General features: G+C 44.0%; 1 protein-coding gene across 1 annotated transcript; it reads left to right on the top strand.

The window, feature by feature from the left end:
• The first annotated feature begins 12817 nt into the window (after positions 1-12817).
• prss23 (serine protease 23) lies at positions 12818-17562 on the top strand. Its single transcript, XM_030062829.1, has 2 exons — positions 12818-13088; positions 15487-17562. The coding sequence occupies exon 2, from the start codon at positions 15504-15506 to the stop codon at positions 16677-16679; it is 1176 nt and encodes a 391-aa protein (XP_029918689.1). The 5' UTR covers positions 12818-13088; positions 15487-15503; the 3' UTR covers positions 16680-17562.
• The last annotated feature ends 254 nt before the right edge of the window (positions 17563-17816 follow it).

The following is a 17816-nucleotide window of genomic DNA, read 5'->3' as shown; positions in this document are numbered from 1 at the left end:
GAGGGAAAACATAGAAATAGCGACAGAAGAAGAAGAAAAAGTAGAATAAGACGAGGAAGAAGACTTCTTCGTCTGTTTTTCCGGCAGACCAGACGCCTATATGCGTGCTGCTGCCCCCCGCGGCTGAGTGTCGCATTACGTCAGAGAGTGGAATACGCCGAAACACGGGGGCATGCCAAGTAACATGTAAACGGAATATTCCAGTTGCCGCGGTGCAGTTACCTTAACCGGAATATTGAGCCGAACCGGAATATGGTGTGCATGTAAACGTACTCAATGTGAGGCAGGAGGCTGCTGGAAAACCACATGCAGGCTGTGTCAACTTTCCACGGATGAATAAATAAAACAAGACTGGGCTGAAACCTAGTAAGTGGCTGGACAGTGGCTACATTTAAAAAGTGTGGTTTTGCATGACTACATTTAAAAAGCAGCTATTTTGGCCTCAGCTCTGTGAACATCGGTTGTACTGAACAACAGTTTTTGAATTTGTATTATCCATACAGTTAAATAAATGTATTTTTATATGAAATAATTGAATCAATGAATATAACCCTGCTTCAGTAAGGTCTGGAAGGTACGGTAGTTACTGTAATCGCCGACATGTCCAAGCACAGTTAATTACTGCAATAGCGGCATGACTACATTTAAAAGGAATCTGTTTTTCAGCTTCAAAGTGTATATCAAGGAATCCGGGAAATATTTTGTGAGACGTGTATCAGGGCTTGTATCGATGACACATGTGCTGACATCAACGGCCAATGGGTAAACTGCAACACTCGACTGACTGATGGTTTAACTTCATCATTGACTTACTGCGGGACACTCTTGTTCGTAGGTTTGGTCCTGCTATTGCCGTCCAGCCAAAACCTAACCACACTAAGTTTCACGAGTTACTCACTTGCAGCTTCTTGCCCTTTTGTGTGCAAAGTGAAAAAAAAAGAAAGAAAATGTCAGGGGAAAGATTACAGAGTAACACGGGGTAAAACTTCTGTGGTTTTATGTGTCCTCAGGGTGTTTGTTGTGGGTGATGAGAGGGCAACTGGGATTGGGCGGGCGAGCGAGGTTGCCTTTGTTCTGCACTGGAGTTGGTGAACCAGGGCTCTTTAAGCTGACAGTCATTCAACACCCTGCCAAGTCACAGGCACATAATTCAACAACACCTTCTGGTTAGATGGCCTTAGCTTGCGAAAAAAAAAAAAAAAAAGTGACAGCGACACATACAGTGCGTGGAGCAGAAGCTCAACAGGAATACAGCAGCCTTGCAGAGACACACAACATAAAAAGCAGACATACAGCGTTTTCTTTGGTGCATGTACAAAAATGTACGCTGAGAGAGAGAGCGGCCTGTGCAGGTGACAGTGCTTTCAGGGGGAAGCCAACATTTCAAACATGACAGAAAAATGACTTCAAATTGATGACTGTAGGCTGCATGGGGTAAATGTTGCATAAAGACAGCTGCTTGTGATTTGGCTGCTCTCAGCAGGTTCAGCAGAAGGAGTGTTAGGGGAGCAAAACACTTTCATAATATTGCCGCTTGGCTGCAGACCTTCAGCATGCTGCCTGAAACCCCACTGAGCTCGGTGATTAAGACCACTCTTATTGGGATGGTTCATAATCCACCTCCTCTGCCACAGAGTGAACGCACTTAGCCCCAATTTGGCAAAGTATTTAAAGTGTGGAAAAGCAGTAACATGACCTCTGATTAGCCGAGAAGATTGTCTTACACCGGTTACAAGTCTGAATACTGAATTCAATCTCAAACATTAAGGCACCTTTAAGATAGATAGACAGACAGACAGATAGATAGATAGATAGACACACACACACACACACACACACACATACACACACGTACACTCTTTGACTCAGCCTTATGTAAATTATATCCAAGTGTATTCCAGTCCAAGTGTCAGAGGAGCAGGTCTCGGCTGACTAATAGCCTTGCTAATCCAGATCTGCCAAGGCGCTGGATGGGAGTTGAACGTGAGGACACACAGCTGCGGCCCAGCCTGTCTGCCGTGCACCCGGGCCCGGGCCTCGTCAGTCGGCCCGTCTCTGTCACGGTGATCACACACTGTTGTCACCGGTCACACTGCCTGCGCTCCGTCCGCAGCCCTGCCAGACATCTGCTGCTGCTGCCGCTGCTGCTGCTTCAGGGGGAAAAAACAGGAAGAACTGGTGTAAGATGTGCAACACTGTGGATCAGCCTGCGGTACAACTGATGTTAAAAAGCTGGGCGTCGACATGTCATAATTACTGATTAAGATAAGGGAGGCCAGTGGGAGTGAAAAGCAGAGGTGAATGTGTGAAGCTAATACAGTTAAGAAATACTGCATGATTGAAAAGCCCCTTTCTCCCCCTTTTTCTCCTCATTTTCCTCTTTTCTTCCTCATTTAAAATGTTTGACAGGCAGTAATAGAATATGGAGAACAAAAGGATAGCAGCAGAATTAATAATTTAGAGAGTTATGCAATTTTAATAATGTCTTTTATGGCACCACACGTATTGGTGCACTCACACATCTAATCATGGTCCTTACTACATTTTTTATAGCACACATTTTTTTTGTTTTGTTTTACTGGAGTGTGTTTGCTGGTGCTGATGGTGCAGGCTCCCTCTGTATCCTCTCCTCTCTTTCACTCCCAGTTTTCCATAACTTGTCAGTCTATCGTCTGTCTTCAACTGGATTCCTGGTGTCAGACACAGGGCCGATGTTTTCTTTGGCTATACCAGAAGTGTTTTGGATTCTAGCGCTTATTATAAACAGACACCCTTTAGCAACGCTTTTTATGGTCAACCCACTCTCACTGGCACTCATATCTTCAGATTTTTTTTTTTTTTTTTTTTTTGTCACTCATCTGGCTGCAGATGACCTTTACATATGTTTACAATTAAACAGTTGTCGCTGGAATGTTTTGTAATGGAGGGGATGCGTGCTGATGTCTTTCGAGCTGTAAATTTCCTGGCCGCCTCCTGTTGAATTTATAGACCCCCAATCAGCGGTGGATTAAAATGCTGGTCAGAAACAATGGCTCTGGCTGAGCACAGAGCAGGGATGTGCCCTTCTGGAATCCAATTAGGAGTGGCATTGCCTCATCTGTCTGTCAAAGGAGAACCGCTTGGGGGAACAAAAAACCCCGCGCCCCAGCTTGTGGCTGATCTGCATGTAGAGTATTATTGTCAGTTAAAAAAAAAAAAAAAAAAAAAAAAAAAAAAGAGGCTCCCAGGCCCTCTATGCTGCACTGCATGTGGCTTCAGAGTGCAGGGGCCGTTTCTGACACGGGGAGCCGGGACAGGCTTTTGTTTCTCTGTGATATGTTGTGTTTAAAGGATTAAACCGAGTCGAGTGGGTGTGGAGCTGCTTTGAGCGCTTGGAGTTTCTCAGAAGCACAATCTGGAGCTCCTCTGTTCTAACACTCACTGGGACAGGAACAGACTGCCTTGTCATTCCCAAGCGGAGAGAGGAAAAGGCCCCAGTAAAAAAGTGCGTGCCCAAACCTCAGCGAATTCCTGATGAAGGAAAGAATGCAGCAGGAGAAGCCACGTTCCCTTCCTTTCTTGATTTTTTTTTTATAACCATTAAAACCTCCCAGTGCACCCTGTTGGCTTGCTCTGCTCCTTATTCACTTGCACAGCTCTGGATCAGACAGAACTGCAAAATCCCAATAGTAGAAATCTGGCAGAGAGAGACGAGCAGCGGAAAAAGGCTCGGTTTAAGTACGAGAACACAGTAAAAGCTCAAAACATGCACTCACACACCAATAATTTACCCATTGTTAGGATGTTTAATTTGTTTGTTTGGATCTCGGGAGAGAGCTGCTATGATGGGGTGTGTCAAAAACGTTCAACACCCTTGGACCGGCTGGGGAAGGAGCCTCGCTTTCTTCTCAGGCCTTTGATTCAGAATATTGCAAAAGGAAATGTTGACAACCTTGAGACACATCATGTGAACTGCTGTTTGGTTTTTGTCGTTGAGCAATGTCACTTAATTAATTTTGGATGTAACTACGAGGATTAGCTGCTGCAGATAGCGCAGAGTGAAGAGATCTGGCAGCCTCGTAGCTCTGTTTGTCAGAGCGGGCTCTGGCTCGCCCAAATTCATACGAAGCCTTGATAATGAACACCAGTACCGTTAGTTTAGCAAGCCCTTTAGCTGATCTTATTGCAAGAAACAAATAAATTAGGATGAAGTAGAATAAAAACAAAAATTTCCAGGCAATTCTTTCCAATTTTTTTTCCAAGAAAGCCACATTTGCATCAAGTTGCTTTTCAAAAGTATCAAGTTTCATTCCTCTGAGGCCTTATTTGTTGTTTTCTAACACTAGTGCACACACACACACACACACACACACACACACACACACACACACACACACACACACACACACACACACACACATTCAAACAGTCTAAATTCCATTGCTTGGTCACTCGACCACACCGGCTGTTATCAAGGCTACACGGTCACCTGGCAACCGTCATTGTTCCTGTGGGAGTGTCTTTTGTGGTGGGAGAAAAGAGCGCCGGTGATAACATTCCAGCACATTCCACCCAGGACTCAGGTCGTGGAGTGTGTGTGTGTGTGTGTGTGTGTGTCCCCACATAGACTCCCCGTTTGGCTCGATTCTGTCCCGCAGACGCAGAGATGTTGCTGTGTGTTGTGTTGATTTACTGTTGGATGGCTGAACAGTCCACACTCCTACTGTGGGAAAAAAACTGTCCTGATTCACAAGCAGCCATTTTCAGCAACTCCACCCGCAACACTGGCTAAATACAAAACTAATATTACTTCAGCGCACCCCCGAGGACTTTAAACATTTAGATTTATGCCAAGCAGCTCCAATCTTCACACCAATATTGTGTTTCTGTGTGGATCTGAATTTAACCTACATTACTCAATCACAGTGGTCCCTGCGTAATGTCACATCTTACGTACATCATGCACATACATAATGCACTTTTTTTTTTTTTTTTTTTTTTTTTTACAAATTTCTAATGCACATATTTATATTTCTTGTAATTTTATGCTTTATATATATTTTTTTCAGTTACAAATGAGAAAGTTGAATTCAATTTCATTTAACATTTACAGTGACAATAAAGATATTCTGTTCTATTCTATTCTAACAAGGTATTTCTGAGTCTGATTATTACAGAGCACATAATTTTTTATATATTTAGTTTACTCATAAGAGACCATGTTAAGATAAATGTTTATGTAAGTGTAAAATTTGATGCACTGTACCAGAGTTAGCCAAAAGCTAACTGTCTGCAGTTCCTTTGGCTTTAGAGTTAGCCTGCAGCTAATGCTAAAGCTAACGTTAGCGTGCTCAAAGCTAACAACATGACAGTGCCAAAGGAACTACAGAGCTTTATGAAATACTGTCAAAATCTCCATGGCAACCAACGGTCGGTGGCTAATAGTGACTGGCAAACTTGCAGCCTAATATTTTGTGCAAACACATTGAGCGTAATGTGAAAACGTTTTTAATCTTGACTGATAGCTACAGTTAGCTCGGGCTTGTGACATTATTTTAGCATGCTATTGTTGGCTGCTTTTACGTTAGCGAGTCTGTAAGCTAATGCTAGCTAACAAGCTCTGAGGTACCGACTGCAGAGACAATTATTATTAGCTAATATGGCACCAAAAACTGCAGGCTAAAGATGAGCTAAAGCTGACATGAGCTGCTTGCATGGAGGAGCAAAATTTGTTTTCAAATCAGCTAGTTGGTAAGACACAAGCTTGCTAGTCTGGTTAAACTCACAATAAGTCAAATATATTTAAATGTTAACATATGTTGCTCCTGATATTGAGGTTCTGACATGTTTAAAATGATAAATGTTCATTGGCTGTTCTGTTGCTTTGTTGTAGTATTGTTGCTCATTCAAGCTAAATTTTCCAAACGTTTACATGGCTTTGGATTGAGGCCAGTGGTGAGAGTGAAATCTATGATCAGAATATCATTCTTGCACATTTCATAATCAGGTTATTTTCTTTTGGCTTAAATAAGAGTGAAAATAAATCTAAATCTGGGAATAGAGTCACATCTCCTGAATACAAAAACAAATGTGACTGCATTCTGTTGTGGTACTGAAAGAAAAAAAGTTAAAAAAAAAAAAAAAAAAAAAAAAGTATTCAGGTCATAGATGCTTGTGGAAAAAAATAGAAAATTACTTCCAGGAATACTTTTGAAGTGCAGAAAGTATTTTAGATGGCCATTTATCTGGCTGCTGCTCTGCATTTTTATTAAAAAAAAAAAAAAATGAGACCCACAAGAAAATGTGTATTTTCATCGACCGCTGAAATAAATTTTCTGAATTTTATTATTGCTCCCATCCTCTTACATGTATTGAGCCTTTATACATCAAATATGGTGAAGTAATCTGAGACTAGCTGAGTATTACTAAGTTCGGGAAAGCCCTTGGATTCTGTTACTAATTACAGTTTTAATAGAGCCACTATCCGTTATGGAATACATTTTCAAAGAGACCCAAGCCAACCTCGGTTGAAAGACAGGTGAACTGTGACCTTTGCATCGCCTCAGGGGAAAGGAAAACTTGTACAACCGTTTAGTCCAGGTCGTCTGGGAGCTCTGACTCACAGCAGCCGTCACGCTCACAAACTCATCAGGGGCCAGGCAGGGATACACAAAAGGGAGGCCAAGTGATTACTGGTAACACATTCTTCAATAAAAACTCACCTGTCTGCATGAAATCTCTGTGCATGAAGGGAGTGGAGCCACATAAGAGCCTCAGCAGGAATGCTTACCCCGAGGCCTGTTGTAAATATTTGGATCTGTTTACCAAGTCTTTTGCAGCAGATTTATTCTTCCATTCAGCGACTTGTATGTTTCTTGTCTCCGTCTCCTCCGCAGAAACAAATGTGAGAAGTTTGATCCGTCTCATGTGGTTGGATGTTATGCAGCCGCACCACGCCGTGTTTCCATTGTGGCCCGTTTGGCGACTTGTCAATATTAAAACCACATTTGTATGATGGACAATAAAGGGTTTCTAGTCAGCGGGCCTGCTTTTTTTTTTCTACTTGAGGCTCATGAGGCTCACGTGTTTGCATTCTCCACACACATATGACACTGCATCTCCCTGCTGCTATCTGATTCCTCCCAGTCCTCTCTCCACAGTAGCCACTGTGTATCAGAGCTGGAGACACACTTCTGCGGAATGTTTGCTTTCACTCAGCAAAGACAAATCTTTCCATCTGATAAGAGCTTTACCGATTAAGCCAGTCTAAGATTTCCAAATGTAGTTTTCGTCTTGCTGCTATCAGTGAAAATTAGCCCAAATATTCCACCCACCAAAGCGCAAATCAGGTTCCAATTAAATGTCTTGGCGCTGGGCTTTTATACACATTGCAAAGTTTGTGTGGAATGTTGTCTTTTATTGGTGATTGAAACACTCGATTTCCCATTTGGTTGGTATTGTTTTCAGGTCGTGATTTGTCAGTGAACTTTACAAGAGCAATAACTGTAATAAAAGTTAAACAAAACAAACACCATGGTCAAAAGGCCGTAGCGCTTGTGCTTCGCCGTGCTTTTTGGTTCTGTCCCTGTTGAATCAGATTGCTTCAAATAACTCCATAAATAAAAGGCAGATATTTTTGTTGTGTTTTTCTTTCAAATAGCTATCAACCAAAAAGCTAAATTTGTAGATGACGAGGTTATCGAACTCCATTACATTGAAAACACTGGCATTTTTAACATTTAAGGTGTTAATAATGAGAAAAAAAAAAAAAAAAACAGCCATATATAACTGAGCATTGGTCATTCTGTTCACAGTACAAACACTCATATTTGTGAACAGCCTGTCCTTCTGTAGTTCGTACTCTGAACAATTTGATAACACTCTGTGATTTAATGTGGAAAACTGGACTCACTTTGCCCCCTGAGGCTACTATTCCTGTTGTGGCCATCTACATCACTTGATTAGGCCAGCACATCACCTTCCTCTTTCCATATATCCAGGCCAATGGGATGTTTTAAGGTTGTTCTGGGAGGCTGGAGGTTGCAGTGACGGGATACCGTTTTGGACAAGCTCCAGTCCTCACATAATCCCTCCCACACCCTCGACTCTGCCCGAGCTAGTTGAGGATATGAGGACACACACTCTCCACCTCCTTTCATCAGCGTAAGTCAGTTTGCATTCCTTTATTTCTGTTTTTAAATGTGTTCTCCCTTTTTTTTCCCCCTGTCCTCCTGCAGCCAAACTGGAATTACCTCATGCGGAGGAGACGTACGGCTGAATACGTACCCTAGGCCCTGCAGGAGAACCAGGGACCAATGGCAGGAAGATCCGATCAAGGGTGAGATGAGGTCAGGGAGCAGCACAGCAACATTTATCACTCGGGAAAAGTGTAACATCTCACGAGCTAACTCTTCACACAGATGACGCAGTCGGCTTTGATATGCATGACATCAGCCGGGGAACAACACGTGGATCGCAAAGTGGAAAACGGTCATTCTGCTTTGACCTGAAGAAGTGAGATGATGGGAGAGAGAGAGTGGATGGACAGATGGGACGAGAGGGCTTTGACACGAGGAAAGGGTGAAAGAGCAATAAATATATCCAGATGGGGGGAAAAAAGAGACATAAAGTACTGGAGGACAGTTCAGAGAGCGGAAAAGGGTACATTCTTTGAGTTGTTCACAGCTCTTAAGTCGCTCCGGCCCTGCGGTTCCTGAGTGACAGCGGGTCCGGCCGTCAGCGGGTCAAGAACTAAGGCTATTGTTATGAAAGGTTCACTCTGCTGTTGTGAGGCCCAGATCACTGGTTCGGATCTGAAGCCAATTATCGTTTGCTTAGAGAACTGTCGTGGGGCCCTATTGCATGTCAGCTGAATGGTTACACAAGCCTTGATCCCACGGCCCACCGCAGTGGCACTGTACCGGGCAGAAGGAATATCATGTGTTTGTTTGTGTCCACTGATACAATAACCCCCCTCCGTTTCAGAATCGCACAGCACAGTCCAGTCAGGGCCGTGAGGAAACCTACAAGGAGTGAACGCCGTTTGTTCAATAAGGAGCTACTACAGGCTTTGACTTGTGCTCAATACCATTTCCAGCCATGTCCATGGAAATTTAAGGTATGCTTGCTCACACATACCTAGCATGAACTCACTCATCTGGAATCTGCCAGGCTGAACAAACCCAGCCCAGACCGCTGCCATATATACATTAGCAAACACAGAATAATGAAGAAAGTCAGATTTGAACGACAGTAACCCCAAAGGTCACACTTTCATTTTGAGTTTTGGTCATATGTTTCCCCTTCTCTCTATACATGGGTTGAGAGACTAATATCATAACTCTCCAAAATTAACTTAATTCCCAGGCTTTCTTATCCACATAGGGGAGAAAAGCCTGGATGAAGGTGCCTGATTATTGTGGGAAAAGGTGGCACAACTAAGATGTGCTCACTCCCCTGTCACTGGTCTCTTGAGACTCAAAAATTTTTAAAACTCAAGTCCACAGAATCAGGGGAAAAAAATTAATCAATGCTACCTGAAAGGTGGTCATATGTGAAGGACAAAGACAGCCGTTTCTTTCCCCTTTGGGAGATTGGAGGGTTCCTGCTTTGTTTGCTTAGTCATGTAGGAAAGTGTGAGAGTGTGTATGCATATATTTGTCTGTCTGTTGGGGATGGGGGTGGATGGGGGCGGAAAGGCCACTGACTTTCAGGACCTGACTGTTTAAGACAAAGAGACGAAGAATGCGAAGGAGATATACACCCATCACACTCAAATCTGTGATGTTCAGTGCATTCCAGGAATTATTTTATGATGAGGTGTTGTTACTTACTTTTCTTCACACCACACACTTTCTCCCAACCCGTCTCATTTACATCTTCTTATGGAGATGATAACAAACATAAAATTGTTGCATTCAGCTGTAGGTTTTACATGTAGGAGAAAGGAGCAATAGACCACAAGAGCAAATGGCCAAGTGTTAGAGAAAAAGTGAGACTATTCACTATTCAAAATGCAACATGGTCTATTAAGGCTGCGGACAGTGAGGAAATGGGATGGTATTTCTCCCTGTATGAGACTTGAACGTCAAAGCAAAATGGTTAATCTGGAAAGAAGCTCCAGCTCTTTGATTGTGAGCATCTCATATCAAAACCTGATGTTTCACTAATAGCCACGCTGGAAATGTCCCAATGTGATGTCAAGCAATTTGCATTTGACCAAAAAGATGAAAAACGCAAAGGGGGAGGGATGAGGATGCACAGCTTAGCAGGGGGTGGGGGCCGCCAAACAAACAATTCAGTTAGGAACAAAGGAAAGCCAACTCCTTCACTTAGATTTATTTTATGAAATCACCCTACTTTATAGAGCCTTCTTCAGGATTCAGCATAGTCTCTTACAAGGTCTTGGGTTTGACTGATGTTTGTGTGGGCTTCCTCTGATTGCTCTGCTTTCCTCTCATATGCCAAAGACATGCACGTTCAATAGAGTAGAGATACAAAACAAAACTGTGTGTTGTGCATGTGATTGCCTGCCTGTGGCAGACCGATGGCCTGCCCAGTGTGGTCCCCCCCCCCCTGCTTTCTGCCTAATCCTTGCTTTGATACGCCCCAGCTCTGCATGGCTCTCAACAGGAATAAGCAGGTAAAGAGTGAATGAATGAGCATTTCTAAACTACAAGAAAGGGCCCAGAAATGAAAGGAACACAGCCAACAGCCATTTTTAACAATGTTTTAGGGTGCATTTTTTCCTTTAAAACATCTAATACACTCCATAACTTTCATCTGACAGCTCTCCCCTCTGCCTGTATGAGGAATGAATCACAGGTTGGACTGGGAACAATTAATCCACTGTCCTCCTGACAGGACAGGCTGGACACTTTTTACTTTAACACAGCATCTCACTGGAGACACCAGCTTACACAGATTGACATGCAGACAATATGCAATGCATTATGAAAGTTTCCATAATGCTTAGAATATGTCAAATACAGGCATCAGCAGTGATATTAGTGTGTTCTAGAGTATATGATTTCATGCACTGTGTCTGGCAAGTCAAAGAATATGAGCAAAAAACCTCACAAGGAAGAGGGAAAAGAAAACGACGGAAAGAGAGGAATCCACAGATCTCAGCCAAGTTGTTTGATGCCAAACACTCACTCTCTCTCTCTCACACACACACACACACACACACACACACACACACACACACACACACACACACACACACACACACACACGCACACACGCACACACACACACACACACAGTCACAGAGGGAATCTTTTGTGTTCTCTTGCTGTGACACAGAGCTCATTTTTTTCCCCTCAAAGACCAGGAGTGATACCATCATCACACTCAGCATGCTCACCGAGTTACATATTTACACCTCTCTGAACTTTTGCCTACTGCCCCGTCTCCCCTCCTCTCCTCTGCGATTTCACCCCACATACCAAACTTCATCAGTGGCTTCTGTCAACAATATGCCATACGTGGCGCCAGGAGGGAATCAGCTGCAGATTTTATTACAATCACTGCAGAGCGTCTGGGGGATGAGGAGCAGGTTTGCTCGGTGCATCTCGCAGTTGATGTGTGTGTGTGAGACATTTGCAGTGGGGACAACAGCGGGAACATTGTGCCAATCAGCCTGCTTGTGTCCTTGCCGGGAGATTCCACAGCATTCCAGAAAGCACCATTGCTGTGACTGGGAGCTCTGTTTCGGCACCCCTGAAACTGTACCTTATTAGAGAGGCGGTGTAAAGCCTCACAAATTCCACAGGTTTGGCAAGACCCTGAATGAGAGATGAAAGACCCCATGGAGATCAAGGTCAGGGAGCCAGGGAGCAACGTGAGCCTGCAGAGCCAGCAGAGGCAACAAGCCCCAACAACGGAGGAATCCTCTTCCTGATGGCTACAATATCTGAGCACATTACAGTTAATTTGCCCGCCTTCATATCACTTATCTTTAGAGTGGCTGCTGGCACAGGTAACAATGTTGGAAAACACTTGTGCCAGAAACAAGACTTTTTTCTTGTTGGGTGTAACAATAGGCAACAGATGAAAGCGCCCAACGCCTAATGTGATGAAACATTTGTAAATAGTTAAGTTGTGCAACTGATTCCTATGGGGGGAAAAAAACCAAAAACAAAACATTCAGTACAACTTTATTAGACAATTTACTGTATTTCTCGCAACACACCCAAACTAAACAGTTGCAATGGATCAAACTGGACAGACAAAATCATATGCTTACAAAACACACATCAATATTTTGCTGCAAGGCCACAGAAAAGAATATTATGGCTTTCCATCTGGAAAACAATTTCTGATTGCAAGTTGACTGAAACAATGTTGAATAATTATGTTACAGCTCATTAGCTGCTCTAATGTAGTAAAAGTCACTGAGTAAATATAAGAAAATGAGTTCATTTAGCAAATGTCCAGTCAAATTGATAATTGTGTATGGCTTGAATTCACAACCAGCCTATTTCAAGAGGATTTAATGTCACTGAAGTGTCACCACATGAATACACCATGTAAAATATGTTCTTTCAACTCAAAATTTTAAGTCACAAATCATGAACTCTTGATTGCAAGCTATTAAACTCATAACTAGTGTTGTACATGGTGAGCTACTGTTTAAAACGAGTTAGCTGCACCAAGTTTCACAATAAAAGCTCTCAAAGTGTAGGTGCCCCCCTGTCCCATTTCAAACTGGTCGCAGCGGTGACCAACAAAACTGTCCCATTTTCAGCAGGCAAGCAAAGGCGGGGCGCTAGGACCGGGAGGGAGGACGCAGGGAGAGAGAGAAAAAACTTCTTTTCAGACAGAGACATTTATTTGTGGCTGCGTCGGAGCTGCACAGGTTTCGGAGGGGAGTCACGACCGGACAGGCGCATTCAACGCGACTCAGCATCTGGCGCTTTATTTGTACATGCCGTAAAAGTGAGGAAACCTTCCGCTGGATGAGGACAGAGACGAGGGAGAAACTACCTGCCTGTCACGCACCGGAGATGAGGGAAAAGCCTGGGAAATGACAATATCCAGCACATTTGATGGGGAGGGAAACGTGTCTGGGGTGTAAACACGGAGCATCAATCTCAGTTCCGGAGGTAATGCATGAAATACTCTGTTTACTAATTTCCTGTGGTTTGTAGAACCGGTGTCATTTCACAAAATAAATTAATTAAGATATTTATTTTTCTTGTGAATTGTCAGAAATTGCAATAATTTGCACGCACAGCCCATAACTTTCTGCACTGTCTTATTCCGGTTGCTTCCAGATGGTATTGGGACATTTTAGGCATCCCACCAGAGACAGGGAAAGGTCAGCTTGGTGTGTTTATGGCCCAGCAGTAGCACTGAGAGGGGCAGTGACCAGTGACGCCTTCACACTCCGCTGGTTCAATAAAATGATTGGCAAAGTGATATTATCAGATAGGGGAGGGTGGTTTGGAGGGGGGGTCAGGTTCATCAAGGAGCTAGATTTGCTCAGATTTCATGTAATGGTCCAAGATGAAATTAGGCATGGCTGGTAGGTCCCAGGTGGAAAGATGGTTTAATTGACAAAGGGCCCTTTCTCAAAATATACTGGCCGTATTGTGTCTTGGTCTGTCTTGTTTTCTTTGGCCCTTCACCCGTCTTCAACTTGAAAGGGAACTTGTGCATCTGAAGTGGGTGACAGATTTTTTTAAAGGGAGCTGAACTTTAGCTGACTCCTCTGCTGCATACATCAAATTAGATTAGACCACTTCTGGATACTGGACAGGGAGGGTTTCTGGACCACAGACTGGCAGCGCAATAAGAGGCAGCAGTGTTGCAGGAGTGTGTGTGTGTGCCTCTGTTTGTTTGCACTCATCAAAAGTGAAAAAGAGCCCTGTGAGGTTTTGAAGTATATCTGTGACATCCAGCCCTTCCAATTTCACAGCTATTAAGACAAATAAACTTAAGCTAGTAAACATGATATGGTCATTTACAGTTATTTTGTAATTCCCTCTTTATATACAGAGATTATATAAAATGACCTGCTTGCACCATCCTCTCTTTTAAGACGCTTTATCAAATTGTGGGGCAAATGGATGAAATCAGAGTCCAGTTAGAGCAAAAGTGAAGAGATTTCTCCTGGTTCATTTTCCTATGGAATTCATCAGGAGGAGCCTGTATAACTTTAGGGAGAGTTGTGGATTTTGGCTGAGAGCCTGCTAATTTAGAGTCAAAAAGATGTATTCTGCACTTAAACACGCACTGCAGTCTGCACTATAGTATGTATACACTGTAGTAGCTTTATATCCTGAAATCTTTTAGAATACAGTATGTATGCTTGTTTGGGTCGTAAAATTCACACGTTTATAGGCCTATATGTTGAGGTTAGTGTCTGGATTAATATCTACTTAGGGCAAATTTTTACTACTTTACCAGAAAGTCAGCTGAAATTGGTTTAACTCACTGCTGGCTAACTACACTTTTGCTCTATCTAACTGGAAATTTGTCTTTAGTAGGTAGAGGGAAAATTCGAACTCTCTCTGCACACAGGAGCTGCTTTGCGTAGCTCTTTCTCCTTTATGGTTTTATACGGGACAGTGTAGCTGTGCCAGACCCCACCCTGTCTTTGTATGTATAATGCTCCCTTTGGCCACCATGCCTCAACTTGTTTCTTTTCACTTTTAGACACCTGCTCTCTTCATGCCATGAGTGCCTCAGGGTCCACAGTCTTAGAGGAGTCAAGTATCTCCTTGTCCCTGCTAATCTGCCCTAAAACCCATGTACACTATGAAGTAGTTAATGTTTGATGGAAGGAAAAAAAGAAACTCCTTACCTCGGAGCATTCTCAGAAATTTGATCGGCCCGCTTTCATTGTACTTCCCAACCACCTATATTTACCGACAGCCAGCCATTATGCAAAATCTGCAATGTGTAGCTAATATTATGGAAATGAAACAGACAGTTCTTGGAAATTATACATATATTAAATGTTGCAAAATATATGACACAGTGCATTTATTTTGCAATCACACCACTGATCACGTTGCTAACTGACCAGTGCCATTCTGCTTTCTCGACTTATTACTTTGCTTCCTGTTAAATTGAACCTCTTTTCCTGTGGAATGTGTCTGTGGCTTTTTGTGGCCTGTGCTTGTTGTTTGTCACCAGGCTGAAATCCTATTTCCTGAATAATCTATATCGTATGAACAAGAGGTGCATTGTTACTCCTGTGGAAAGAGACGAAATTCAGCAAATTCATTGCAACATTAGATTTTGCAAGCTGATCTCACTTGCACAGACATTGTAAATTACAGTCAACCCATCAATGTGAAAGAGTTTCGTTTTATGGGGGATTATAGTTTGTGAGACAACCTTTGGAACTACTTGGCAATATTCTCCACAGTTTCTCCGATGTTTTCTGCACCACAGATTTTCCAAATGCAAAACATGTTGGAATCCATGAATTTCACAAGGGATGAGTGGCTTTTTTTTTTCTTGTGTATTTGATTACTGTCCCTATCGTTGCAGTGTTATCTGCCACCACCATGACGCCACATCAGAACTCCCTCCTGGCTCACCTCTTCACGTCGCTCCTGCTCCTCCAGCTCCTCTTGCCCCTCTCCCTGTCATTTCTGCACCCGCCTCACCACCAGCCCGTCCACATACCATCACTGGTGCCCCATGCACCCCTGCCTCTCACCCGCTCTCGCTTCAGTGCTCAGACTCAGCTGGATTTCTCCACCCACTGCAACTCCAGCTGCCTCCACAGAGGCGAGCAGGAGGCTGGCGGGGAACAGCTGACTGAGAAGCTGGCATTTGAGACCCTGTACTCTGACGGCTCCCGCACGCTCACTACAGTGGATGTGGAGGGTGACGATGAGCTGGAAGGCACTGCAATTCCCTTTGTTCAGCCTTCATCAAAGAGAGGACCCAGAATTAAGCTCAGACATAAGCGTATGAGACGGCAGATCTACGGGGCTGATGGGCGCTTCAACATCCGGGGCGACCACTTCCTGTTGGACTACCCTTTCTCCACAGCAGTGCGGATCTCCACAGGCTGCACCGGGGTCCTTGTGTCACAGCAGCATGTCCTAACAGCTGCCCACTGTGTGCACGACGGAAAGGATTATGTCAAGGGGGCGCGTAAACTCAGGGTGGGCTTCCTGACCCCTCCTTCCTCCATCAACGGCACCAAAACCGATCACACCTCTGCCAAGAAGCCTCTGGTGCGCTGGGTCAGGGTTAAACGTACCCGGGTACCAAAGGGCTGGATCCAGGGCCCCCAGGAGGTCAGCATGGACTTTGATTACGCCCTGCTGGAGCTGCGCTGGCCACACCGCCGCCCCTTCATGCGTCTCTCTGTAGCCCCCTCCTCCGAGGATCTGGCAGGGAAGCGGATCCACTTCTCTGGATTTGACAGTGACCGACCCGGGGAGCTGGTGTACCGGTTCTGTCCAGTGGAGGACGAGTCTAACGACCTGATCTATCAGCACTGTGACGCCCGGCCTGGGGCCAGTGGCTCCGGGGTGTACGGACGGGTATGGGACAATACGCTAGAGCGCTGGGAGAGGAAGGTCATCGGCATTTTCTCTGGACACCAGTGGCTCGAGATTGATGGGGAGAACCGGGATTACAATGTGGCCGTCCGTTTCACTCCACTTAAGTTTGCTCAGATTTGTTACTGGGTGCATGGCAACCAGCTAGACTGTAATCAGGACTAAGATGGAGACGAGTCGATAAGTTGGGGTTATAATGAGGTGTTAAGTGGAAGGTAAAAGAAAACACAAAGTGACTCCAAGGAAACGTGGCACAAATTGTCTTATTACTTCTAATAAAAGACAAGTAAAACAGGATTTAATCCAAGATTAATGTCCTTCATGGGCATACAAGTAAAACAGATCTACTAAGCACAGGAATGTCATTTCAGATCTGGTTCCCTCACTGAGATCTTTCTCTGCTGTGTTTAATTTGCTCCTTGCGACCTCTGGCTCTATTAAACAAGGCTGCTTGTGATATCATCGTCACGGCATCTTTTAACGCGCTTTTCCTCACCGTCAGGTTAATAAGAGTCAGTGTTTCCACTATGTTAAAATAAGCCACTTTTTACGAGGGGGGAAAGATTAACACAAATCCTGTCTTTACGTGTGTCATGTCTCAGCAGCACTAGGTGGTTTTCCCACTGTGGAATATTGCAGGGGATGGAGGACGTGTGCTTACATCACCCTTATGCTTCTCTGACTTTCTGTACTTGTTGGATCATAATGTATGTAAAGGGCCAGAGCAGAGGAAATGGTTTATTATTCTTGTCTGCCCTCTGAAAAGCGTTTTGCCAGCTTCAGGAAAATCTGCATACTGACACACACCTGCATCCAGGGATGTCTGCATATGTTTTGTGAGGCCTCACCACTTCAGCGAACGAGGCTGCCAGCTTGAATTAATGACAACAGGTTATGGACACCACTGGGCCTTTCCGATCTAACGTTTCTTCACTCGACATCAGCGTGGAGTCAATATGCTTTTCCCCCAGTGTGGGTTTGAGGGACGCACAAAGTGTTAATAGTTCTATTTTTGAAAAATGCTTGATATATTTTAATAAACAGAGATTTATAACACTGCTGGCGTTGCAGTTCTTTGGTGCAGTTTGCATGAAAGGGTTTCAGGAGTGAATCCGGGGCGCCCTCCTGTGGTCATTAAGGGCGCTGCAGCTTTAATGCAGCTAAATGGGTGACTCAGTGTGAGGTTAACCTTGGAGTTGCAAACTGGCGTGCAGCTTGGTTTGATTGGACTGCAGATCTCAAAGCAGATCTGGCATGTCATGAGCACAGATTTATTACTCTAATAACATGTGCAGGAATGTG

Source organism: Myripristis murdjan, chromosome 10, assembly GCF_902150065.1.
Source record: "Myripristis murdjan chromosome 10, fMyrMur1.1, whole genome shotgun sequence".
Classification (NCBI taxonomy): Eukaryota; Metazoa; Chordata; class Actinopteri; order Holocentriformes; family Holocentridae; genus Myripristis; species Myripristis murdjan.
Note: the sequence above shows the minus strand (reverse complement) of the source record. Positions and strands in the feature narration are given on the sequence as shown.